A 26,931-nucleotide genomic window follows, 5' to 3' on the forward strand; every position below is an offset into this window, starting at 1 on the left:
GGGCCCCAAAAACGGAGACATCAATGCCCAGGGTAGCAGAGGAAACAGGAAGATGGGGTTTGCAAAAGGAAATGAGGAGTTGGGAATGAGAGGACGTTCTGAGATCAGAGGTTCTTTGTTCATAAACCTTGAGGCATTGACCTACACATAGTTCAGGATGGGAAGGGAAATAAGGGTAAAACGCAGAATTCAAATTTGTTTTTGTACGTTTATGAACTTGAAACAAAACACCAGTCGGAGAGAACTGGGTAGAGGGAATATCTAATGCCTAAACATCTGAAACACGTTTAATGGAAACAAGACAAAGCAACATGGTAAGTTTGACAGAGAGCATTTTCAGAAAAAGATTCGAATTGTCAGGCCAATCAGAAAATAACAAGGACCAAATTAACATCCCATAAATTAGAATACTTAGCCAACGGAGGTTTGAAAAAACGTACTCCTCGTAGAAGGCGGCAAATGAGCGGATGCACTCCAACCGGCTTGCCATCAAAAGGACAGTGATTGAGGGAAATGGCTGATTTATATAAATTGACCGTTCTATAGGACTTACCCACACTGGCTTCAGAAGCTAAGAAATTGTCCACAAAATTTAGAGGGGCTGAGAAGGGATAGATTAGTTTTTCCAGACACCAGCTAGACCTTAAACACCAAGCAGACTTGTAGGCTTTACAGGTGCCTGGGGCCCAGGCTTTACTGATAAAGAGAGAAGCTTCTTGTGAAATGAGGAGGTCAGGAGGGACAGACTGGAGATCTTCCACGCGGAGAGAAGCAAGGATTTGACCAGGACGAGATTGTGAGGAAGGCCTAAGGGGCTCAGGATCAGATCGTTGCAGACCGGGAGAAGAACCGGAAAGTCCACTATCATCTCCAGAAGAGATGGGAACCAAATCTGTGATGGCCAAAAGGGAACTACTATGACCAGTGAAGTCGATTGGCAGAGAACCTGAGAAAGAACCGTGTTGATCATGATGAAAGGAGGAAATGCATAATTGAGATGAAGGGAACAGTCCTGGAGAAACGCATTTGTTGCCAAAGCCAGAGGGTCTGGCCCCCAACTGAAGAAACTAGGCAATTGGGCGTTGAAGCAAGAAGCTAAGAGATCGATATGAAAGGGCCCCATTTTCGAAAGAGAGATCGGAAAACTGATGGAAGAAGCTTCCAATCGCTGGAATCTCGAAGGTAGCCAGAATGCCAATCTGCTACGTAATTGAGATCTCCGGGAAGATATTCTGCTTTGAGTGAAAGTTTGTTTGAAAGGCAATACTTCCAACTTTGGAGTTCTGCTAGAGGTTTGGACTTGGTGCCACATTGATGGTTTATGTAGCGGACCGCAGAAATATTGTCCATGCAAAGGAGAATGGAGTAGCGCACCTTGTTTTTCGTGAGGCTTTGGATTGCAAAGGAGCCTGCCAGCATCTCTAAACAATTGATGTGCAATTTCGACTCCTCGCAAGACCATGTTCCGCCAGTCGATATTGGACCACAACGGGCGCCCCAACCCGATAGGCTTGCATCGGATTCTAATACAAGATCTCGGGCCGAAACGAAGATAGTTTGCCCGTTCCAGGAATCTAAATGGCCTATCCACCATTGTAGCGCGACGCAAGACTGTTGATCTAAAGCAATGACCTCGGAATAAGTCAGACCTTGGCGAAGGTGCCAAATCGTTAGACGTTGAAGGGCGCGATAAAAAAGAGGCCCAGGAAAGATAGCTTGGATGGAGGCAGAGAGAAGGCCGACAATCCGCGCAAGAGACCTGACGGAGATCAGAGAGGAATGAAGGACTTGAGAAATTTCTGACTTTATGGTCGAGACCTTTGACTGTGGGACTAGAAGAGACGCTGTGGAAGAGTCTATGAGAAAACGCAGAAACTCAATGCTTTGAGAAGGAATGAGCATAGACTTTGATATTGAGAAGAAAACCCAGATCCAGGAGAAGAGATCGGGTGGTATTCAAGTCTGACAAGAGATTCTGCTCGTCTGTGTTTATGAGCAGAATGTCGTCCAGGTAAATGATCAGTCTGTTCCCGAGGGACCGTAGGTAAGCCACTACAGGTTTCATGATTTTTGTAAAGCACCACGGTGCAGACGAAAGGCCGAACGGAAGGGAACAGAAATGGTAGGTGACGCCTAACCATTAGATTTGAAGGAATTTGGTGTGAGAAGCGTGAATAGGAATGGTAAGATAAGCGTCTTGTAAGTATAACCTTACCATCCAGTCATTTGATCGAAGAGTGTCTTGTAAATTAATGATAGTTTCCATTTTGAAGTGGGGATACACCACAAATTGATAGAACCACTTTAGGTTTATTTATGAGAAAAAAAGACACCCAGGCAATTCTATCCTCTTGTCTATACAATGATAAATGGGAGAATTAACACATCAAATAATTGAGTTCTGTCTTTATTAACAAGATTTTAATGTTTCTAAAAACACTTTTAGTTGTACATTCATCAATTGTATCAACATACAATATAAAGCAGATCAAACACAGTATTATATTGAAAATAAAATCACAGGTATAGAAAAAAGTATAAAACAAAAATGAGGAAATGTTGCACAATAATAATCTTGACGCGCATTTCGGCGAACCAGCGCCTTTTTCAGGAATAGCCACTAATTACCTGAGGAAAAAATATATAATAAAATACCTTTATTAGAATAATATTACATTCAATATATCACTTAAAAACCTTAATACTCTCTATAAAAAAGAAAGAAGCATGTTCAATTCAATCAGTTGTAACAACATATCGACAAAACTCCTAATTTGACAAACCAAAAATATATTCTCCCAATAATGGACAAGAAAGACTTATAAACAAATCAAGTCTATATATGTGGTTTACTATAGTACTCATCTAGATCAGTAACCAACCATTACTTACATAGGCACAAGATCAATTTGCTACTTTTATTAACTTTTAGCATGGATAATAACCTATCTGGATTATAGGGACAATTTGTCGAATACTTACTTATGAGACACTATTGATAATTCGATAAGAAATTATTAGAATTTGCTGGTCACATTCGTGATTAATTTATCTGTAATAAAAAGAAGGATTCAAAAATAAACCCAAATTGAAGACAGTAAATTTTCGTTCGGTAGCCATTCAAGAATTTCGATTTTTACTTACTAAAAGTTATCAATTTACTTTTGCTCTAATCGTGTTATTCTGTTCTGAGATGCTGTTTCATTCGTGATGTCGAATGTAAGAGGCCAAAAAGGGAATTATTGTTCACGTATTCCTTTTCTATTGAAAAGAAATAGAGATAATTCAAAGATTGAATTTTTTCATGTTTTTTGTTCGTAATGACCAATAATTACTTGTTCTTGATAATACTCAATTATATCGTCCGGTCAAAAAGCACAAAAGGTTACGTTTAAATACGTTCTAATTAATTAATGTTACTCGAATATACACATCTGAAATGTAATACTTTATTGATGGACAGAAATGTCACAGAATCAGCAAACGCAAATTTATTTTGAGCACTAAAGGTTTGTAAAATTCCATCATGAGACTAAGCTGTCTTTAGTTTAACAAATAAAAAATGAATATAAAAGAAAAATGGATAATTGAGCGAAAACTTAAAACATATCAGAATTGCAAAACTTTCATCCACAGAATCATGAAAATAAGGCATTGAAGATTACTTCCTTATCGAATATTACGAAAATAACATATTAACCAAAAATGAATACGTAAAACAACGAGTGAATAGCGTTTTAAAATTGCACCGTGAATGATCGATACAGTTGGACATCCAGATACAATAAATGTATACTTCGCATTGATATAAATAAACAATAAAGACTTGTTGAATTTGGTCAGAGAGACTAAGATGTTTTAAATGCAACAATGAATACATGCATAACCAATGGATACTACTTTTTACGGAGGTACCTTTAGAGTTTCAATGTTGCGACAACGTCGTCTAACTGATCATGCAGATAAAACATAAAAATGTGCCTTGTTGTAGATTCTCGCAACAATAGCCTGATAACAGAATCTAAATGAAAAGAAAATAGCATGTATAATTATAGATGCACATTAAGGGCATAATACAATTAAACACCCAAGTGTGGAACAGAAGCCTCGTTTTAATATAGGCGTCATTACCTAGTGACCCTTGACGACGAGCGTAGCCTTCGAATTCTTAAAAAATTATAAAACTCGGAGCTGTAAAGAAGGCAAAAAAGGGGGATATTTAACCAAAATAGTTATCAAACAGTCAAACTCTCGATCTAAACCCACACATATTTCGTGGTCTTTTTGCAAAGATATTTATATCCACGAAAATCAAAGAAAACCCATTAAAACAGGGCCCACCTGGAATAAAGCTTCGCCGAGGAAAATCGAAGGCGAACGGAAAGTCACGGCGTCTTATGTCACATGGAAACAGATGACGGTTAGATATCAATGAGGCATTGACTTTCAAGGCCTTAAATACTCGCAGCTATTTGGTTAACAGCAAGGAAGTACGTCACGTGATATAACACATGACTTCTACACATAACCTCTCATGGAGGTAAACAAAATACTATCTTGCGCGGCTTGTGGAAATAGACGACTTTAGCCTTTATCATTATAATGTGTCTATATAAACATAAAGAAGATGTAACGAATTCTTAAAGAGTAGTTAGACATATTTAGCTTCCATCGATGTAAAAGTCAGTATTTGTTAGGAAGCACCAAAATCGGAAATAACTTACAAATAATTTTTATAAAAGAGTAGAGGAATAAATAATAACCGCAGTGTAACCCAAATAAGGAATTAATTGAACAGAACATGACTGGGCAAGATAAAGACGAAAAGGTAAAGAAATAATTTTCTAAAATAGAAAACTAAAGCAAAAAATCCTGTCAATAAAGAAAAAAAATAAAATAAATAACTAAAAATGCAGAGTGCTATTAAACAATAGCGTTTCCCATGGAATTTCGCTGTTCAATCCATTTTTGAAAGTGTCTAAAGAAAATATCAAAAAAACCTACGTTTTTTTCTTATGCACATACCTCCATTTGTATCTGGGGTGTTAATTTTTTCCAGAATTATCCATTTAAAATCATCTGGTCCATGGTTGCAATCAATAAAATGTTTTACCATGGGTGAAAGTAATTTTTTGGTTCTTATGGCGGAACGATGTTCCGTAAGTCGAACCTGAATAGGTCTTGAAGTTTCACCGACCTATCCGACTTTAGGTTTATGACAGGACGTATTTTCTTGTTTTTCTTTTGGACCAGGAAAATGGAACTGAGAAACCCTGACGGATCTAAGGGGGCGATTAGAATGGACTGTTTTAGGAGAAGGTTTTGAATCCCAACGGAAATGAGGTGAGACATGTCTGTCGAAAAAACTGGAGGAGGAGGAAAAATAGTTTGGTTTGGAATGGTGGCGCGTATAACTCTATAAGATAACCTCGGACGGAGTTTAGAACCCAGGGATCTGCTGTAAGAGTGCGTCATTTTTGGATAAAGAGTTTCAAATGGCCCCCCCACTGGGGGAAGACCTACCTTGTTGGTTGCTGTTGTGGTGGAAATTTTTCTGTCCACGACCTCTGTATCCACGACTTCATTGAGGGTAGAACTGTGGTTTGTACTCCTGGTAACCTGAATTGAAGGAGCCTCTGGAGCCTTGATCGGAGCAGCCGGAAGTGCAACTGCTGCCTCTGCCGGCCCTTCCAAAAACCGAGGGGAAAAAACTTTAATAGATTGTTGAGCCTTGTCCAAAGAGGCGAAGGTAGTGACGGATTTACTGAGGTCCTTGACCAAGGAATCTCCAAACAGAAGTCCGCCGCCTTGATGTCAGGATCTAGAGGAGCCAGATTGGCAAGCTTAGGATCAAGCTTGATAAGCAGCCCTTTACGCCGTTCGTGAGGGATAGCCTCGTTGGCGTTGCCTAAAAGACAGAAGGCTCGCTGGACCCACAAAGAAATGTCCTCCGCATTCAAATCTTAACCTTCCAATGAGCAGATTCTGCCAGTTCGAAAATGCGAGCCAAAGGACCCACAATATCCAAAAGTTTGTCCTGGCAGGTGGACCAAGCTTTAGCTACCCCTTTGTGTGGGTCTTTGCCAAATTTCGAGAAAAAGGTAAGGAGAAGTTGGTCAATGGAAGGAACAACTGTAATGTTGGAGGGTGAGGAAGTTTTGGGACATTTGGATTTTAACTTGGATCGGGCTGACTTGTCGAGCACAGGAGTTGGATTTTACGCTTCTTAGAATGCGGGGGGGGGGGTAGAAGGGTCCTGAACGTCAAAAACATCAAACAAATAGTCATCTGCGTCACACATATCATCGTCTGTGTCCATAATTGTGGAAATCACCAATTTTTCAGGTACCTCAACATGTTTAGCTTTAGATTTTCTTTTTCCCTCAGCAGTGGATGACAACCCCTCCGTAGAAGGAGGCCTGAGAGAAACCTAGTCCTCATTCTGGTGCGAGGGAGCCTAGCTAATCAAGCGTGACACATTTTTGGCGGTATTTGATGACACAGAGGGTACCAATTTTCTCTTTGTGCTATCTCCCACAGAATGGGCCATGGCTTTAGACAACAGACTGAGCATAGCGTTTTCCATACCTTTGGAAAAGCAGTTCATAGATGCTTCAAAAGCATTCCCCACAGAAGTATTAATAAAAGCATTTAAATCACTTTTAAAGACTTTGCCTTCTTCATTATGCAGTTCAAACCCTGAAGAACTATCAAGTTCCATTATTAAAGAGATAAAGAGCCTAAGCAGAGCAAGGGTTAACTTGAGGGAACAGGGAGGAGCCGGAGGCTGAAAAAATGTGTTGAACCAGCACTGGACACTCCCACAACAGGAGGAGTTAAAGAGGGAAGAGGCACCAGGCTCAGAGCGGTCACCGGGAGAGAAGCATAGTCGAAATGGAGACTCGCTCCGAGAGCGAAGGAAATGCCAGAAAAACTGTCACCCGATGCGTTAATACAAAGGTAAACGCATGTGTGATCAAATGAGGCAGTAAGAGACGCCGAGAAAAGGGAGCGTCGTAGCAAAACAGACGCGTGCAATAAGGGAAAGTAAACAGACTCCTCGCGACGCAGTAGGCTGAAAAAGCACCGCGCGCGCAGCGCGAGTGCAAGTTTAACAGATAATAGCTGGCTCAATATCAGGCATACAAAAACGGAAACAATAAATGACCAAATTCAACATTTAAAACATATAGAAATGCATAAACAGTAGAGCAATGACTGCGAGCAGCAAGAAAAGAGGACTGTTCGCAGTCAGTTGTGACGTTATAAATGTGGCTTCTGCCTGATTGGTTATCTTGTTCTGTTTTATTGCGTTCCCATCGGCCAGTTGTTTTGCTTGGCCCTCTGGGAACTGTAGTCTTAGTGCTTATCTTGGCTGCTATTTAAATAAACGCAAGATTAGAAAGCATAATATTCCGGTCTTGTCATAAAATTAGGAACAGGCCTCGTCCCGGGGACATCTGGTTTCCTCACAAGTCTCTTATTTAGGTTTCCAGGGCTTATTTGTGTCCATATATGTTTCTTTCAGTATAGGCCTGGTTTGACTCGAGGGCCTGCTTCCCGCTGCAGTAAACCATGTGCCAGTTGTTTAATGCCCTAAGTCACAGGATAAGGTCTGAAAATTCCATATCTTCCCTGACACGTCATGTGAACTTGAGCACACAAGGTCTGTTCAGTGAATCCTATGCGGTCCTTGGGATGTGCGTAAAACCCCTCCTCAGCATGCAAGCCTGGATATATTCCGACCATTGAGGAATTCTGGACTCACAACTGCTTTCCCCGGCACTGCCAGCTCGTCAGAAGTGCTAGGGTGACTAGAAATTTGCAGCCCTACATGCCAGCCGAGCTCAAAGATTTTAAAAGCACCTGGGGAAGAAGTGCACTAGCAGAGGTGGTGGGCGCTTACTTCCCACTCATCCCTCATACCACTGTGACTCCTACAATCTCTTATCAGGACTCATGGTTCGGACTTTCATCCTTCTGAGGTCAAGCAGTGAAAACCATTGAATTGATGAGTCGCTTCGCTTATTGAAGGCCCGAGGGACCTAACAAAGTGGACGCCTGGCTCTGCCTCTCGACACACTTGATCCTGGGCATCTGCCTGTGGCTTGAAATGTTTAGGTCTGCCACAGACCGGGCCTTTAGATCCCGTCAGTCTGCCCTCCTCGAATCGCTCCTGGCCTGTTGTGGCGAGCAGCCAAAGATGTGACTTGCATTTTCCACCATGCATTTACCTACTGACTGTACAAAATAGATTGAATTCAGGCCTGGCCCACTTTACAGATGTATTTATTTTTCGTCTCCGCTTCTCCCAACTCTGACACAACACACTGTGAATCTTCAGCAGTATTCATAATTGTGTCAATATGACGTGTCTTTCAGAGCTTAATCAGCGATGTTCAGTGTTCACCTCAATCGTCCGTTCATTGGTCGACCTCGGCAGGATGATAGGCCTGTTTTAGGAGTGAAAACATAATTTATTTATGTAGCACTTTAATGTCCCATAAAACTGCCCACAACGTTGCATAATTCAAGACTTCTATTCAAGTTACCAACCTCAATAGGTTACCGACCTCAAGAGGTTGAAAGGCTGATTGTGCGGGTCGTGTCTCCAGTATGTAATTCACTGGTTGCTTCTATATCTGTGTGTAAGTCACTGAGCCATATTACTGCCTTCTGGCTTGTGTGTGCAAGGAGATGATGGCTGCAGGGGGCCAGTTCCTCCCGTGCAGATCTCACTGGCACAATAAAAGCGTGAGGCCACCAGGAACTCAATCCAGGCTGTTTTTAGAGCCTGGGTAGCGCATGCACTGCTCTGCGAGGCATGATGTATTTGAGTATGGACTTGAAGCCCCACCCACTCTCCCCCCATATTTTTCATTGGCTTCTGTCATTCTCCTTTGTAAATCCTGCCTTCCGATTCGTTATAGGCTTGTTAGTTCTCCTTGGAACCGCATTGTCTTAATTTGTAACCTTCCATGAGGGCGGGCCCTTTTACTACTGTTGTTATACAGTATGTCTTCTTTAGTTTTAAGCACTATTTTCTTTAATGCGTTTTTTCTACTGCAGGCATGACGTGCTTTCCTCCAACATTTAGCGCACTATGCACACCTTAACTTTCCAAGCAGCCCAGGACAATGGCGGCTGCTTCTTTGAAATGAAATAGGTCTTGCATTTACAAGAGTTTAAGCTATTGGCATTGTAAATTACAATGCCTTTTATTTAAGTGTTAGTTATCAAAACAGATAAATAAAAGGCATTGTCATTAACAATGCCAATAGCTTAATTTCTTTCAAATGCGAGACCTATTGCATCGAAAATGCTTGTTCTCTATCCTGGTGGTTCCCACACTATGCGCTGTGGCACCCTGGGGAGCCGTCAAACCTAGCCAGGGGAGCGCACACCAAGCACTTTAATTTATTTAATGTTGTAGGGTCTGTTGGCTTCAGTTAAACTAATTAGACTTACACGCATGATGTCGATGATTTGTAAGTGACATGCTTAAAGCTGTAAACGTAGTGCTTAATTGATGGCATGTTGAGGGAGATGTCCTCCTTATTTCACTGGATCCCCACTTTCCAACACTCCCAAAGTGGAAGATGCCTGATTTGTTTTGTTACATTCGTTAAGAGTTTCATTTTTTTCCAAATGCATTTTACACCAATGCAACTTATTAGGAAAGTACTGTCTATTAAACACACTAAGTATTAAGTATTGATATTTGTACTTGAACCATAGGTACTTCTAGTACACATTTCTTTCAGTACACACACATTTCCAGACAAGCCGGCTCTCTCCTTGAGCACAGGGAAGTAAAACACTATATACTGCATATTGCTAACATTTGAAAGCAAGAGGGACGTTTAAAAAAAAAATCAGAGGAATTTTTTTAATTTTTTTTTTGTCCTCATTAATCACTATTGATTCCAGATGTGGCCACCTACAAGAACACAACAGTCTGTCTCCGGTTAAAAACCAGGCAGGGTATAGTTTGTGACAACACAAGGTTGAACACTACCCTCAGAAAAGTTATTCCCTCAGGGACCATCTAATGTGGAATCAAGATAAGAAGGGGTAAGTGCCACCACCACCATGCCCGGCTGATGGGACTGATATAAACCAAAGACACCGAACAAAAGAGTCCAGGTATTCAGGTTCGGGGACCCCAACAGTGAATAATCATTGGATCGGGGGGGGAACCCGAGCTTCAATTTACCCATACCAAACGATGCCAAAAGGCTCTTTTAGCCTGATTACCAGATCTTTCTAGATCTATTCTTGAAAGATGTAGACCTGAGATCTGCCAATCTAAAAATGCAGGTGGTGTAACATTTTTCCACTTTTTGCAAATCTCTCTCCGGGCAAGCAGAACAGCATAGAACAAAAGATTTTTTGCCTGTCCTTGAACCTCAGGCGAGAGTCCAAAGATAACCATAGCCAAATCAAAGGTAATTACAGTTCCAAGAGAATCAGAAAGAAAACGGCCAATATCTTTCCCAAAAATGTTTTAGAGAGGGGCATTCAAAGAACATATGGGCATCTGACGCCAACAGTGATCCACATTTTGGGCACATTACAGGGTGTCTGGGATTGAATTTTGAGAGCCTGAGCGGGGAGTAGTAGGCCCTATGCAACGTATATAGATGGTTCCTACGTAACCAAGCCGGTTTTACAAACTACCAGAATATTTTAAATGAGATGGACCACAGGTCGGTCACCTAATGACCCGGTAACGTAGAACCCCAAAGTTGTTCTGGTAACAAAAAGTTGCCATCAAGTTCATCCAGCATCAAGTTGTACCACAAGGAGACTTCTTTCTTAGACGGTGGAGTGTCGACCAGCTGTGAGACCAGATAACTATAGCCTCCTATAAGAAACCTATTCAGTAAAGATGGCCGCGCTAAGAAGGCTTGCGTCCAACCTGATATCTGAAGATATTTAAATTAGGCACCTACCCCCGAGTCTAATGGCATCTTTAAAAGCATTCTAACATGCGATAATTGAAAGGCCCAGGCGTAGAGCTGGAGGTCCGGGCCACCAACCCCCCTTTCTCTCTGCGCCTCCTAAGTTTTTTCCAGGAAATCCGTGACTGTTTCCTGTTCCAGATAAAAGATGTGATGTCTGACTGGAGCTTCGCAATCATGGCAGGTTCAAAGTATAATGGTATTGTATTAAATAAAAAGGACATTTTGGGTAGAATGGCCATTTTGACTAAATTAACAGAGGAATTTATTTTACTGGCATTGATTTGGAGCCTATTTTAGGGAGGAGACCGCAAAAATAAAGCTGTATGTTGTTTAAAACATTGTGAGTCACCCTGTTGAGTCAGGTTGGCACGTATGACATGATTAGAAATGGAAGTGCATGCAAATATTCTTCAAGCACAGAAACACTTTGGAAGTGGGGCCTACTTGCATAGGGGTGCTATCTAGCACTGTAAGTGGGATAAAAAGGTTTGAGAGGGTACTCTAAAAAAAGGCATGGGCAAAGAAGTGTAACTAGGAATATTTTATTAGAGGCACCTCTTAGTAATGCGAAACACCCTGCGTATATGATTATAATACTTTTGTCAGCTTCATCCCAATTATTTTCAGGAAGAAAAATGCAAGTACTCCCGAGGCCAAACTTATATACCCCCCTCCCCCACCGTCCCAAAAAAGTAACAGTGGGTAGCCATGGGTAATGACCAATGGGTCAATGGAGCTGTGGGTCGAAAAAGTTGGGGAACCACTGCTCTATCCCTTTGGTGTTAAGCTTTGGGGGAAATTAAGATCACTAGCATTGTCTGCCTTTTGGTTTTCTGTTTTAGGAACATCTGTTTTGTGACTGCTTCACGTTCTGGATAAGTGCAAGCTGAGAAATGGCTTAGTTTTGTAGACAGTAAATTTTGGTACTGCAGCTTCTTACTACTATAGTCTCCACTTATTGTAGTTTGTCTCAACTGTAGTCACTGAATGATCTATTTTCATTCCTTTTACATTGATTTGAAAATCTGAAAGAAAACAACAGCCATACTGTGGAATTTGTACTATGTACGGTACTGTGTGCTGGACTGGGATGTTCATGACTTCATTTTATTTTTTTTCAAAAGTTTTTTTTATTTATTGCAAGAAAGAGAGAAAACAAAGAAGAATCATATCTTGTTATACATATATCATTTCATAAGTATCTGGACATAAATTACCATTAAATACAAGCAGAGGGTTGCGATACAGATATTCACCAATATCTAAATCATAACAGTGATGCCAATGTGCAGGACTCTCTAAGAGCGATTACATGTTTATCAGATAAACGTTCCCCATATTTTTTCCCTCCCTTTCAATGCCTTAGGACCCCTACACTTAGCTAATGAGAGCTCCATTGTATGTATTTTGTGGATAAGATTCCACCATTCCATGACACTAGGAGGTTCCTTTGAAATCCAAGTCCGCGCTATGACCAACCTGGCGCAGGCAAAGACAATAGATATCGGGTCTTTATAGTTACTATTAGTATCTTGTATATCTAACAATATCAAATGTACAGAGAGAGTTGGTAGTGTTATTTGCCTACTATTAAGAGCTGCTATTATTCCTTTCCAAAATGATGTAAGTTCAGGACACTGATAAAGCATATGTCCTATACCAGCAGCTTCCATGTTGCATTTTGGACATTTAGTTCGCTCACTAGGAGCATTACCAGAGGTCCAGCTAGCAATTCTTTGAGGCTTATAGTAAATTTGAGTGACCGTCCTATTAAATTGTAGCCTTAAATTTGAAGATTGGACCACTCAATTTATTTGTCTAAGCGACCCTGCAGTCTGGTTGGAGTTGATATTTATTCCTAGTCTGTTGGTCCATTTATCCGCCATTTTCGCGCAGTCTCCTGCCCGGCCACTATTTAAACAAGCATAACTTTTGCTAATAAGTGACTTGGTATACCTAGCATAAATACATTTTAGAGTATCCGAATGTTCTATTCTCTCGATTTTCCTTTTATTAACCAAAAAGTCTTGAATCTGTATATATTTAAAGTACATAGCATCACTAATTTTATAAAGTATTTTTAACGTACTGAAGCTCAAGAGACCATCCGACCCATATAGATCGCCTAAAGTATTTATGCCATGACCTATCCATTGCATGCCAGCGCCATCAGAAAATATGCTTGGCATGCCTGGGTTCCCCCAAATTTGTAGCTCAGCATTAAAAAATGCAATCTTATCAATGATAATGATTTGTTCCCAAATTCTTTTAATATCTCTCGCGGTCTTAAACTTGACCCTCTTGTAGTAGTTGGGGTCATGTACACGAAACAAAAACTGGTTGCTATCCGATCCTAGCATGAATTGGTGAAAGAATAGGAAATTCTCTTTTGACAGAAGACTACGTATGCGTTGGACAAAAGTTGCAAAAAAATACATTTTAAAATCCGGGAAATTTAATCCTCCCTTTTCTATTGAGAGTTTCAGTGTCGCAATAGATCTACGAGGTTTTTTTATAGCCCCAAATGTAGCTACTACATATGGTTTTTATTTTCTTAATGTATAGATTGTTCAGTTGCAAAGGAATAGACCTAAATAAGTACAATAGCTTTGGTACAATCTTCATTTTTATTAAATTTATTCGTCCTACCAGACTAAGTGGTATTTTATGCCAAGTTTTTAGAGTGGCTGTTATCTCATTAAATAAAGGGTCGTAATTCAATGCTATAATTTTCTCTATATCTGCAGTAAGTGAACTGTCGGGGCGCTTGTTTTTTATCCAAGATTTTAAATTCAAACAGTATCGGATTGTGGTCAGATGTAACTTTAGGGCAAATTTCTATATTACAGTTCTCCAAGATATTGTCTGTTGCCCATACCATATCAACATATCAATTCTAGAACAAGCTTTATGTGTCGCTGAGTAGTATGTAAAACCAGCTATAGTTGGATGTTTGGTACGCCATACGTCTTTCAAATTATGAATCCTGCCCAGTTCTATTATGGCTGCCCTGACTTTACCCATCCTGATTCTATTACCTTTACTTGTAGAGTCCATCTTATAATTCATAACACAGTTAAAGTCCCCCATTATCAACAATTCACCTTCCCACTCAAGTAGCTCCATATTCAATTGTTCATACAACTTAGGTTCATCTATATTGGGGCCATAAACAACACAAAATACATAGGTTGTTTGATCAAATTGCACCTGTACTATTGCCCACCTCCCCTTTGCATCAGCTGTAGTTTTAATAATATTCATTCTTAAATATTTCTGTTTCAGAATAGCTACCCCTCGAATTGATGCCCCTAATGTTGAGCAAACAACAAGATCGTAGCCCATTTGTGATAGAAGCTTGCGATCTTGAAACTCAATATGAGTTTCAGAAATAAATGCCATATGTGGTTTATACATATTCATTTCTTCTTGCACCAATCTCCTCTTACATTTACTATTGAGTCCAGCAACATTCCACACCAAACATCTAAGGAAAGACATATCCTATGGTTATATTTTTCAGACTCCTCTGCATAGTATATTGTTCACAGAAAAAAGATAAGAAATCCTTGATATCTGCTTCTAACCATATTCTTTTCTTACAATAACATTTTTCCCCCTTTTCCCACCCTTGCCAAACAGCGCACTACCCCACCCCCCTCCCATCCTATAACTACCTACAGGTCCCTTTTTTTGACCTACCCTTGACCACACTTCCCTTCTCATCCCCAACCCTCAGCTCTACCCCTGAGCCCGCCTCGAGGCCCCATAAATCCCTCTCCCCTGTACCTACCCGGAAGCCTCCCTCTATCTTCTGCTGCTGCTGGAAGGGCAGCCAGTCAGAGAGGATTCCTCAGGAACCCCGTCCCTCTGTATTATTCTCATACAAAAAAGAAAGCCCCCATGACCCAATTAAGAGAGAAAGCATAGATGAGAAATAGAAAGTATCCTAGTGAATTATTAATAGCTGTAACATCCATAATAAGTTGGTCTTGTGAATCTTATTTTTTCTCCCTTCCCCTTCTTTCCCATTATTTTCTTAATTAAGTTTTAGAATCCATTTTTGAAAGAAAGTGCTCCGCCTCTTTAACGTCATGAAAAAAATGAGTGTGTCCGGACTTTATAACTTTGAGGCGGGCAGGTTCTTGAAGATACACCATTGCTCCACGAGACTTAAAGGGATCGATCAGTTTACGTAGCCCCCATCTTTTATCCATAGTAACCTTACTGAGGTCTGATTTTACAAAAAAAGTTAAATTGTCGATTGAGACTGGGGTGCTTGGTCTGGCTTTAATTTAAACTGCTTGTCGCAGCAAGTAGTTGCCGAAGTAAATTAAGAAAGGACGTGGATATTTACTCTCTTGAGATCTGGGGATGATTGGGAGTCTGTGTACCCGCTGAAGCAGAGAATCCCATTCCCAGTCGGACAGATCCGGGAATGCCCTCTGTAGAGCTTTTACAATGTATGCCCTTGCATCTGCTCCCTCCGATCCTTCAGGTATTCCAAAGAGTCTCAGATTTTGGCGCCTCTGCCGGTTTTCCAAGTCCTCCACTTTGTTCTGCAGAGTCTCTATTTCTTCGTTATGTCGATCTGATGAGACCGTGGAAGTGGCTAGGGTTTCCTCCACATCGACTACTCTTTGCTGTAGTTCCTCAATTTCTTTTGTTACTCCACTCAATTTGTTGGTAACTTCCTGAAGGCAGCTGTGCATTTTACTGTTATCTTCTCTTAGTTTTGAAAACTGTTCTTGTACCTCTTGACGATGGGCCATTAGTGCTTTCAAAATTAGATCCAAAGATGAAGCATTAGCAGAGGTCAATGGAGGTGAAATGGAAATATTGGATTGCACTATTACCTCACTATGGGGGGATGTAGATACGATGGATTTCACATTCTGACTCAATGTGATAGATCCGGTAGTACCGTCACTTAAGTTCCCAATAGATAGTATATTCACAGGAGCAGGAGAAGCAGGTGAAGTAACTGTAATAGGCAACCTGTCCAAGTCTGGTCCTAATAAGTCAGAGCTCTCGGGTAGGACAACTTGTAAATTTTTTGAGTTGGTTTTAAGGCTCTCCCCTGCAATAGGATTGTTTTCTGGTACATCCAGTGACAGATTTTTGGGCCCTCTTTTTTTGACTTGTACTCACTTACTCAGCGGGCTCTGGTCCATAATCAGTTTCCCTCCGCCGATAGTTGGTATTATTGTAGTTAATAAAGCGGCAGGGTTCAGATTTCTCCCCCCTTTTTTAACCTTGTTTTTTGCTTTCCCTCTTTTTTTGAGGGCAGAGGATTTGCTAGTCTTTAATTGCGCAGAGTTATATTCTATATCTTTATCCACGTCTTCTGCACCTTCGGTGTCCCCTCCTTCCACTACTTCCTCATATTCCTCATCATCAAAGTTAACCTCTAAAAGCATCTCAGTCTCTGTATCTTCATTTCTATCAATGCCATCACAATGTTTGTCACAATGATTGTCAGCTCTCTCATCAGCTACGGTCAGATCTAAGACTGTTGAGGCCGGTGAGGCTTGAGGAGGTTGTAAGACAGTTTTAGTAGTAGTAGTATTATCTACGGCATGTATCCCCTCCTCAATATTCTCATTAAACACCATCTTGTTCACTTTATACACAGCACTCCTATCTCCCAAATCTGGGATATCTCTGTTGCTTTTGGTTAAATTGCCTGTATCAGTCGGGTTGGTTAAAGCCAGATTATTAATTCCAGGATTGCTAGTATTATTGATTTCAATGGATTTATCAGCAGACATTTCAACAGACGCTACTACACCTTCGTCTTTATCTTTTTGTTTGTCTTTCTTTTTAGCAATTGCTGCTGTGGTGTTACCTTTTAAAGGAGTAGTTGGAGTAGTTGAAGGAGATTGAATGGCTAGTTGCTTACTTGTTTGTTTCTCCATGAGGCACGGAATCCTTGCTACTACTGCTAGCGAAATTGGTTTGAGTGTTGGTGAACTTGCCTCATCCACTCCTTCTTTCAGAGGGGTACCTCTGACTACTCTAGTCTTGGTAAGCTTGGGCGCCATGAGCACTATTATTCCTCTTTCTCTCCTTTCTCCCGGCAATGAGAATTACTGGAACCAAAGAGCAAAAGCAAAGATCAAACACTATCAATTACTGGCTGCTAACCTGTGTACTGTCCGTGTACACACCATACAAACAGCCAGTAGCCCAGTTCACAGCGGCTGCCGTCCTCTCTCGTCCCCCTGCTCGCAATATTTTCCTCCTTTCCACCTCTTCCACGCCTTCCACGCCTTAACCAAACCTCGGGCTTATATCGACTCTTGACTCCGCTTTTAAATATCAAGAACCGCAGTGGCAATGCAGCTTTTATATCGCCTTTGTATCACCTTACCGGCTCTCAGTTCCCGGCTCACGGCTCCCGGCTCCCAGAGCCCAGCTCCTATCTCCCGGCTCTCGACCAACGCGCAGCAGCCACCGCCTTCTTCCTCATCTCCTATGACCCCGCTTCTCCGAGCCTCCGAGTCTCCGAAATCCCGAGTTCGCAGTGCACCGCAGCTTCCAATACTCCAAGTGCGTTCAGCCCTTGTGCGTTCAGCTCAAGGTGTAGAGACCCGCACCGCACCTCACAGCTCCACAGTGGCAGCGGCCGCAGCGGCTGCGGCTGCAGCAGCTGCGGCGTATTAGCGTGTTTGCGTTGTTAGCTTGTAGCTTGTAGGTTATGGATTGTAGATTGTAGCACCTTAGTAAACATTTGTGGCAGTTTACTTCTTCTCCACACCTCTCCGCAAGAGAGTTTCTCAATAACAAAGCATCGGGTTGTAGTTGCGATAATTACCACAGCATTTCTCAGCCGTCAGCCGACAGTAAAATCGAGGGTCAGGGGTTCCTGCAGAAGCGTCCTCTCCGTGGCGTCTTCACACCGCCATCTTGCTTCCTCACTAAGAAAACTGGGAACCACTGCTCTATCCCTTTGGTGTTAAGCTTTGGGGGAAATTAAGATCACTAGCATTGTCTGCCTTTTGGTTTTGTATTTTAGGAACATCTGGGTAAAGTAGGCTGTTTTGTGACTGCTTCACGTTCTGGATAAGTGCAAGCTGAGAAATGGCTTAGTTTTGTAGACAGTGAATTTTGTTACTGCAGCTTCTTATTACTACAGTCTCCACTTATTGTAGTTTGTCTCAACTGTAGTCACTGAATGATCTATTTTCATTTCTTTTACATTGATTTGAAAATCTGAAAGAAAACAACAGCCATACTGTGGAATTTGTACTGTGTACGGTACTGTGTGCTGGACTGGGATGTTCATGACTTCAAAACAAAATCTTATGTTCAACAACTAGTACTTCTGCAGATGGCTTAGAGAAAAAATATTAGCCACAGGCCATTTATTCTGATATGATGGTATGACTGACAACCAAGGCTTCAGTAACTGACCTGTTGTGGTGGCTAGACCAGGAGCCGATGTAAAAATCCCTAACAACTGACTACCCTGCTGTGCATAAAAACACCAGTACTTCCAAACATGCCCTGGTTACTTCTCACTACTGTTTTCAATCGATTTTATTGAAAACAATCTCAAATGCTTATAGAAATCTATTTCACTAATTACAGGCACTAAATATGGTATTTATAATCCATCCCTTAGCTATATGTTAAATATTTGCCATTGTTAGATGGCTTTAACATTTTTAGGTAGGGTTGTCACAACCAGCTATTGTACTATAAAATATGGGCTAGGGATCTAACATTGAAGTGTTTTAAGGATCATTGTGTTAACATGTCAATTGCAGTACTGATTAGGAGCATTGAATCTATCACCAGGAATGTCTATTAGTGACTGCTAAAATCAAGTCGTAAGAAAAAATGGGAGAACGCAGTTTATGATTTGATGAAATAGAGCACTGATCTTCCCTGAGGATTAGCAGTTTAAAAGTAAGCATAGTGACAAAGCAGTCACCAACGTCAACACATGTATGAGATGGCAGAAATTAAAAGGAGTGGAAATGTATGTTTAGCTGACCAAATGTTTTATAGTGTAAATGTGATTAAATTCAAGTATTATTCTGTGTAATTGGTGATCACATTTTACTTGTGATCAGTATCTTACTTTCCTCTGCTTGATCCTTTCATGTTAAATATCAGATGTTAAAGGTTTTTTGTTTTTGTTTCAAAGCAAGATGGAAAGTTGCCCTTTGTGCCACCCGACGAGGAGTTTATCATGGGAGTGTCTAAGTATGGTATTAAGGTAGCAACGTCAGATCAATATGTAAGTATGGTTATTTTAATTCAGATCTTAACAGTGCTATATATTATTTAGTACCTTTTTGTATATTTAATAGAAACTAATATCTCGCCTTGAGTATTAAATATATTTTCTCAAAAAGTATTTCTTTCATGCTCAAAATATATTATGTATTCTTGTCATAATATTGATTATTTTAGTACTTGGAAAAATGCTTTACCCATTTCCCTGTCTCGATTACAATCTCTGAATCCTACTGTGTTGTGCAAGGCATCACATTTTGAGTGCTGTTTTTTTTATCACAAATTCACTTCCTTTGGAATTCTAATAACATAAAATGATTCGTTGAGTCAAAACACAGTCTAAAAATCTCCCCTACTAGGCATACCTGAAAGAAGCAACAAATGGCTGTCTATGATAAACCACATATACTTCAGATTAAAACCGGCTCTTCACAACAAACCTCTTATTTCTCTAGAAACACTTAATACAGCAATACATTTTTATTATTTTTTAACCTAGGTAAAAAAAGAATAATATGCTTTTAATAAGTGTACTCCTACTGGTAAAGATTCAATAACATAAACAACAGCCAGGCACAAGAGGGGGCATGGCTAAGGAGCAGATGAAGACGGTCGCGTGATCCTGGAGCTCCACGCCGACCCCATTAATTTTCCTGTTCTGGGAACCGGAATTAATCGGCTGTGCATCCGAGATTGCGCTCGTGGGTGCTGAGAGCTCCCACCAATGATTTTGGGAGAGACTGGATGCCTGCTGGCAACCGGAGGCTGGGCGAGGTGACGAGCTTGGCCGGGGAGCGATCAAAATGGCGCTGATGGCGGCCGCTTAGCATTGGAAGCAGCACCGGAGAAAGAGCTCTGGAGATCGTGGGGGCGTAGAGGTGAGCTGCGAGTGACACCCACCCTCATACCGGCAGGCCCCGGGGTACAGGCACAGCGGGGGCCGTAGAACTACAAACTTTGCGTGCCTGGCGGAGCGGCGGCTGGCAGCGGTGAGAGGAGGTGACGGCAGCGCAGCCTGCGGCGGCCCTGACGAACGGGGACTCTCGGGGGATTGACCGGTATCTCTCCTCCTTGGGCCCAAACCTGCAGTCATCGTAGTGGAAGCGGTTCTCGGATCGGGCCGCCATTTTGAGAGACCGGACAGATGAGCCCCATGATAGGGGGTACACAAGAAGGCACCACTGGTAGTGATTAGGGTGAAGGAGCACTACTGCACGAGCTCTGTCAGGACTGTATTTACTGTCAACGAGGGCCATGGAGGGCTAGTTGTAGCGGAGGCAGCTGGGACACGCCCAATGCGAGACCTGGCCTTGTAGCGGAGCGGCCCACGAGACCACGGAGGCCGGGGAGGAGACGGACGGGCGGTGGCGAGGATCGCGTCAGTGCTGCAGAACGGAGATCGGTGAGGGGCCTTGCGGAGGGTCTCTTCCTGGGGGACCAGATTGTTGCCACTGCTGGGGTGGCTGGGGTCTGCCTTGGCTGCCATTCTGGTCCAGTTGAGGCCAGGAAAAATTGCCACTGATGGCGAGCGACAGCAATTACCGGCGGCGATAAGGGCAGATGACCTGGGCCGCCGTCAACGGAGAAGTGCCACCAGCGAGCGTGCTGCGGACGAAGGGAAGATTCAGCGGATGGCACTTTAGGGCTCGGAGAGAGGCGATGACATGGTGCAAGGGTGTGAACATGCAGCCCCAGCCCCTAAATAAATATCCTTCAGTGCCTGATACCTGGGCAAGTGGAGCAAGCTGTTGAGGGGGGGGAAGTACCCTGAACCTGGATCACTGGAGGTGAACGGAGGTTGAGGAGTGAGCGGTTGAGCAGGGAGCACCTAGGAGAGGTTGAAGGATACCCCTGCATGGCGGGTAGCTGTAAGGTAAGCGGATAGCTGCGAGCACTGGGGAGAGGGACCTCCCTTGCAACGGATATAGATTGGCAACTGACTTGTTCGTGAAGAGCAAGAGAAAATTTGGGAAGCTGCGCTAGTGCGGGTGACTTGCAGCGCTGCCCTCCATGGGGAAGCCGCGAGGGGGGGCGCCCCAGGAACTGGAGAAAGAGGTAGTTGATCAGGGGAAACAGGACATAATAGCATCGCACCCGGAGGGGATGATGCAGGAACAGGTTGATCAAATACTTGAGGCCATCACTGACACTAGGGATGCCCTTCAGCAGGACATTGTGCACGTGGCACAGGGGCCTCCTTCGCGCAGATCATGCTAAGCTTGCTGACGGTGTGAAACAAACTGAAGCAACGTTGGAGGTCCTGAAGCCCACCCAGAAGGCGCTGGAGGCTCGGATGGGGGATGTCACGCATCGCTTATAAGCCCTGGAACGGAGGGCCGAAGATGCTGAAGGGCGGAACCGAAGGAATAATGTACGGGTGGCTGGGGCTGCCGGAAGGAGTGGAAGGGGTCAATATGGTGGATTACTTGGAAAATTGGCTGCGGACTGAGGTTGCCCCTGAGGGTCTGACCCCCTTCTACACCCTTGAAAGGTTACATAGGGTGCCTGCTCGGCCGCTGGCGCTCAGTAGACCTCCCAGGGAGGTGGTGGCGCAACTACTCCATTACAAAGATAGTGACTTGTTGCTGCACAAGGCTCGCTCCTCTGGCCCCTATAAAGTAGACAGTAGTAACATGACACTGTTTTCGGCTTACACGTTTGAAGTGCAGCACCGCCGTGCTTCGTTCTTGGAAGTCAAGAAAGCACGCCGAGAAGAGGGCCTCCAGTATTCTTTGATGTTCCCTGCACGCTTGAGGGTGGCCATGGACGGAAAAACATTCTTTCATGATAGCCCCGAGGAGGCATGGACATGGTTGGAATCTTATAAAGCAGGCACGGGTGAAGCAGGGCGCAATATTGGTGCGTCAGCGGAAGTGCATCGCCCATGCCGGTTGCGTCGCATCAGAAGGCGCCGTCCTAACGCTCAGCGGCCCACGGAGAAGGAACAATCCGCTGCATTGCAGGCAGTGACGACAATATCCCAGGAAAGAGGTGCAGCATTGGTGGTGGTGACATAATCGGAAAAGGGCTTAGTGGGAACAGAATCTGACGAATCTGATGCGAGAAGTGTTCGACTGGCTCATGTGACGCCTGGGACAGCGGATTAGATTGCTGATGCTTAAAACTGTGGGACCTTTCCCTGAGAACTTTCAGGGAGGTTTGTCCCTTGCTTGTTCTTTTTTCTCCTATGCGTTTCTATTGGCAATTGATCGGTGGTGTGAGTAGAGGCAAATGGGTGTTTGAAGAGTGCAGTTCCCTCACACTGGAAGGCCTCACGTGCCATTGGGGCTTATTCATCATTGGGGGTATGGAGCCAGATACTTGTAGTACTATGGACTGGATTTTCTCTGCTCTATGCTGCCCACCTATCTTTGTCTGTTTGTTGTTCCTCTGTAGCTACCAGAGGAATAGTTAGTTTGCTAGTTTGGATTGGTGCTAGATTTTTTTAGAGCCTGTTCTGGGGATTGGGTGTTGGGGTGATTTGCGGGTTTTCTTTGGGGTAGTTAGGCCCATTGGTGTGTCTACGAGGAGCGAGCAGTTGTTTATGAGACCTAGCTCACAATATGGGGACGTTACCTGAATTAAAATGCATTATGTGGAATGTATTGGGGATACATACAATGCTGAGACTCCATAATGTGCATGCTTACTTGGTGCGTCCACATGGCTTTCCTCCAGGAAACTCATATTAATCGCGCTGAAGGATTAGCATTGCAGCGCAGGTGGAGCGGGCAACATTTTTACACGACGTACTCTGCTTTTGCTAGGGGGGGCATTGATATGGGTTAGGGCGGGGGTCCCATTCCAGCCGACGCAGCACCTGGTGGACCGGGAAAGGAGATTTGTGGTAGTGGCGGGTCGCCACAATGGCTCAGATGTGAGGTTGTGTAATGTATGTGCTCCTAATGTAGATCAATTTACAAAAGGGGGTGGTGATGAACAGAGTGTCTGAATTGAGCAGACCACTCTTACCCAGTCCAAAGATCAGGGCTTGATCCATCACCGTTATTTATCTCACTGCCCCATCCCAGCTCAGAACCTGGCTATATGCAAATCAGTCTGTCCCTGGCCCAGTGCATCATGGGAACAGGGCAGACTAAACTACCAAGCCAATTCTTTACCAGAAAGGAGCCAAGCTACCGGGGACCGGTTTCTGGCATTTCAGCCTCTTCGGCCCGGCTTGCTTGAATCCTGATGGAGCAGTGAGAAAGGGACTCATGTCTGAGTATACCCTGCCACACCTATAGTGGCCAAAATCGATTTACAAAAGGGGGTGGTGATGAACAGAGTGTCTGAATTGAGCAGACCACTCTTACCCAGTCCAAAGATCAGGGCTTGATCCATCACCGTTATTTATCTCACTGCCCCATCCCAGCTCAGAACCTGGCTATATGCAAATCAGTCTGTCCGTGGCCCAGTGCATCATGGGAACAGGGCAGACTAAACTACCAAGCCAATTCTTTACCAGAAAGGAGCCAAGCTACCGGGGACCGGTTTCTGGCATTTCAGCCTCTTCGGCCCGGCTTGCTTGAATCCTGATGGAGCAGTGAGAAAGGGACTCATGTCTGAGTATACCCTGCCACACCTATAGTGGCCAAAATCGATTTACAAAAGGGGGTGGTGATGAACAGAGTGTCTGAATTGAGCAGACCACTCTTACCCAGTCCAAAGATCAGGGCTTGATCCATCACCGTTATTTATCTCACTGCCCCATCCCAGCTCAGAACCTGGCTATATGCAAATCAGTCTGTCCCTGGCCCAGTGCATCATGGGAACAGGGCAGACTAAACTACCAAGCCAATTCTTTACCAGAAAGGAGCCAAGCTACCGGGGACCGGTTTCTGGCATTTCAGCCTCTTCGGCCCGGCTTGCTTGAATCCTGATGGAGCAGTGAGAAAGGGACTCATGTCTGAGTATACCCTGCCACACCTATAGTGGCCAAAATCGATTTACAAAAGGGGGTGGTGATGAACAGAGTGTCTGAATTGAGCAGACCACTCTTACCCAGTCCAAAGATCAGGGCTTGATCCATCACCGTTATTTATCTCACTGCCCCATCCCAGCTCAGAACCTGGCTATATGCAAATCAGTCTGTCCCTGGCCCAGCGTGGAAGGGTATACTCAGATGTGAGTCCCTTGCTCATTGCACCATCAGGATTCAAGCAAGCCGGGCCGAAGAGGCTGAAATGCCAGAAACCGGTCCCCGGTAGCTTGTTTCCTTCCCAGTGTAAGAATTGGCTTTTGTAGTTTGGTTTGCCCTGTTCCCATCATGCACTGGGACAGGAACAGACTAATTTGCATACAGCCAGGTTCTGAAACTGGGATGGTGCAGTGAGCTAAAAAACGGTGTTGGATCTAGCCCTGATCTCTTGACTGGGTGAGAGTATTCTGTTTAATTCAGAGACTCTGTCCCTCACCACCCCTTGTTGTAAATATTTTTGTCCACCCTAAGCGTGGAAGGGTATACTCAGATGTGAGTCCCTTGCTCATTGCACCATCAGGATTCAAGCAAGCCGGGCCGAAGAGGCTGAAATGCCAGAAACCGGTCCCCGGTAGCTTGTTTCCTTCCCAGTGTAAGAATTGGCTTTTGTAGTTTGGTTTGCCCTGTTCCCATCATGCACTGGGACAGGAACAGACTAATTTGCATACAGCCAGGTTCTGAAACTGGGATGGTGCAGTGAGCTAAAAAACGGTGTTGGATCTAGCCCTGATCTCTTGACTGGGTGAGAGTATTCTGTTTAATTCAGAGACTCTGTCCCTCACCACCCCTTGTTGTAAATATTTTTGTCCACCCTAAGCGTGGAAGGGTATACTCAGATGTGAGTCCCTTGCTCATTGCACCATCAGGATTCAAGCAAGCCGGGCCGAAGAGGCTGAAATGCCAGAAACCGGTCCCCGGTAGCTTGTTTCCTTCCCAGTGTAAGAATTGGCTTTTGTAGTTTGGTTTGCCCTGTTCCCATCATGCACTGGGACAGGAACAGACTAATTTGCATACAGCCAGGTTCTGAAACTGGGATGGTGCAGTGAGCTAAAAAACGGTGTTGGATCTAGCCCTGATCTCTTGACTGGGTGAGAGTATTCTGTTTAATTCAGAGACTCTGTCCCTCACCACCCCTTGTTGTAAATATTTTTGTCCACCTTAAGCGTGGAAGGGTATACTCAGATGTGAGTCCCTTGCTCATTGCACCATCAGGATTCAAGCAAGCCGGGCCGAAGAGGCTGAAATGCCAGAAACCGGTCCCCGGTAGCTTGTTTCCTTCCCAGTGTAAGAATTGGCTTTTGTAGTTTGGTTTGCCCTGTTCCCATCATGCACTGGGACAGGAACAGACTAATTTGCATACAGCCAGGTTCTGAAACTGGGATGGTGCAGTGAGCTAAAAAACGGTGTTGGATCTAGCCCTGATCTCTTGACTGGGTGAGAGTATTCTGTTTAATTCAGAGACTCTGTCCCTCACCACCCCTTGTTGTAAATATTTTTGTCCACCCTAAGCGTGGAAGGGTATACTCAGATGTGAGTTCCTTGCTCATTGCACCATCAGGATTCAAGCAAGCCGGGCCGAAGAGGCTGAAATGCCAGAAACCGGTCCCCGGTAGCTTGTTTCCTTCCCAGTGTAAGAATTGGCTTTTGTAGTTTGGTTTGCCCTGTTCCCATCATGCACTGGGACAGGAACAGACTAATTTGCATACAGCCAGGTTCTGAAACTGGGATGGTGCAGTGAGCTAAAAAACGGTGTTGGATCTAGCCCTGATCTCTTGACTGGGTGAGAGTATTCTGTTTAATTCAGAGACTCTGTCCCTCACCACCCCTTGTTGTAAATATCCTAATGTAGATCAGGCATCCTTTTTTAACCACCGGTCAGGGAGGCTGGCGCCCTATTTGAATGGTCCGGTAATATTGGAAGGGGATTTCAATTCAATAGCTTATACTGAGATGGATAGGTCACACCCTTCATTACCTGAAGCACCCATACATAGACTCTCCAAGATCAGACAGGATTGGCAGAATAGGTGGGAGCTAATAGACAAATGGCGTGCGCACCACTTGGGGGAGCGTGATTATTCCTTTTTTTCTGCCTTACACGAAGTGCATGTGCGACTAGACACGATATTATGCACCCCTGACATCCATGCTAAAGTAGGACATAGTGAATACCTTACGAGAACATTATCAGATCATAATCCGCTGTTGGCAAGGATACTCTGGGTCCAAGCGAGACCTGCGGTGCCGACTTGGTGGCTGCTGCCAGAGGCGTTGGAGGATCCTGTCTTCCGTGACTAAATTGAGACAGGTATCACTCAATATTTTACCATGAACGAGGGCACAGTGTCGAAATTGACGCTGGAGTGGGGCGCTTTCAAGGTGGTGGTAAGGGGTCTCTGTATCACTATAATGGTGGGGGTGCAGAATACGCTCCTGGGCGACATAGATGCAGCGGAGCAGCGGCTGCGATCAACTGAGAGGGCCCGCCCCGAGAACCTGGGTGCACAGGGAGATGTTTTGAAAGCTAGAGAGGTAGTAGCAGCACAAGTAGAGCGGTTGCGTTGTTTCGACCACAGGTCATACTTGGCGCGAGCGCATGCGGAACGGGACAAGGCAAGTACACTGCTGGCATGGCTAGCTAATCCGGTACCTCGGGGAACACCCATATTGGACTTGACCTCTTTGACGGGAGCATCAGTATATACCCAGCAGGGGATAAATGGGTTGTTTCTTGAT

General features: G+C 43.7%; 1 protein-coding gene across 1 annotated transcript in view; it reads left to right on the forward strand.

Annotated features, from left to right (window-relative positions):
* ITGB1BP1 (integrin subunit beta 1 binding protein 1) overlaps positions 1-26,931 on the forward strand; it is a 327,961-nt gene that overhangs the window by 206,479 nt on the left and 94,551 nt on the right. Inside the window, exon 5 of the mRNA XM_086926363.1 lies at positions 19,123-19,215. Within this exon, the coding sequence (XP_086782489.1) occupies positions 19,123-19,215 (93 nt within the window). The remainder of the gene's footprint in view (positions 1-19,122; positions 19,216-26,931) is intronic.

Source organism: Lissotriton vulgaris, chromosome 6 (assembly GCF_964263255.1).
Source record: "Lissotriton vulgaris chromosome 6, aLisVul1.2, whole genome shotgun sequence".
In the NCBI taxonomy this organism is placed as follows: Eukaryota; Metazoa; Chordata; class Amphibia; order Caudata; family Salamandridae; genus Lissotriton; species Lissotriton vulgaris.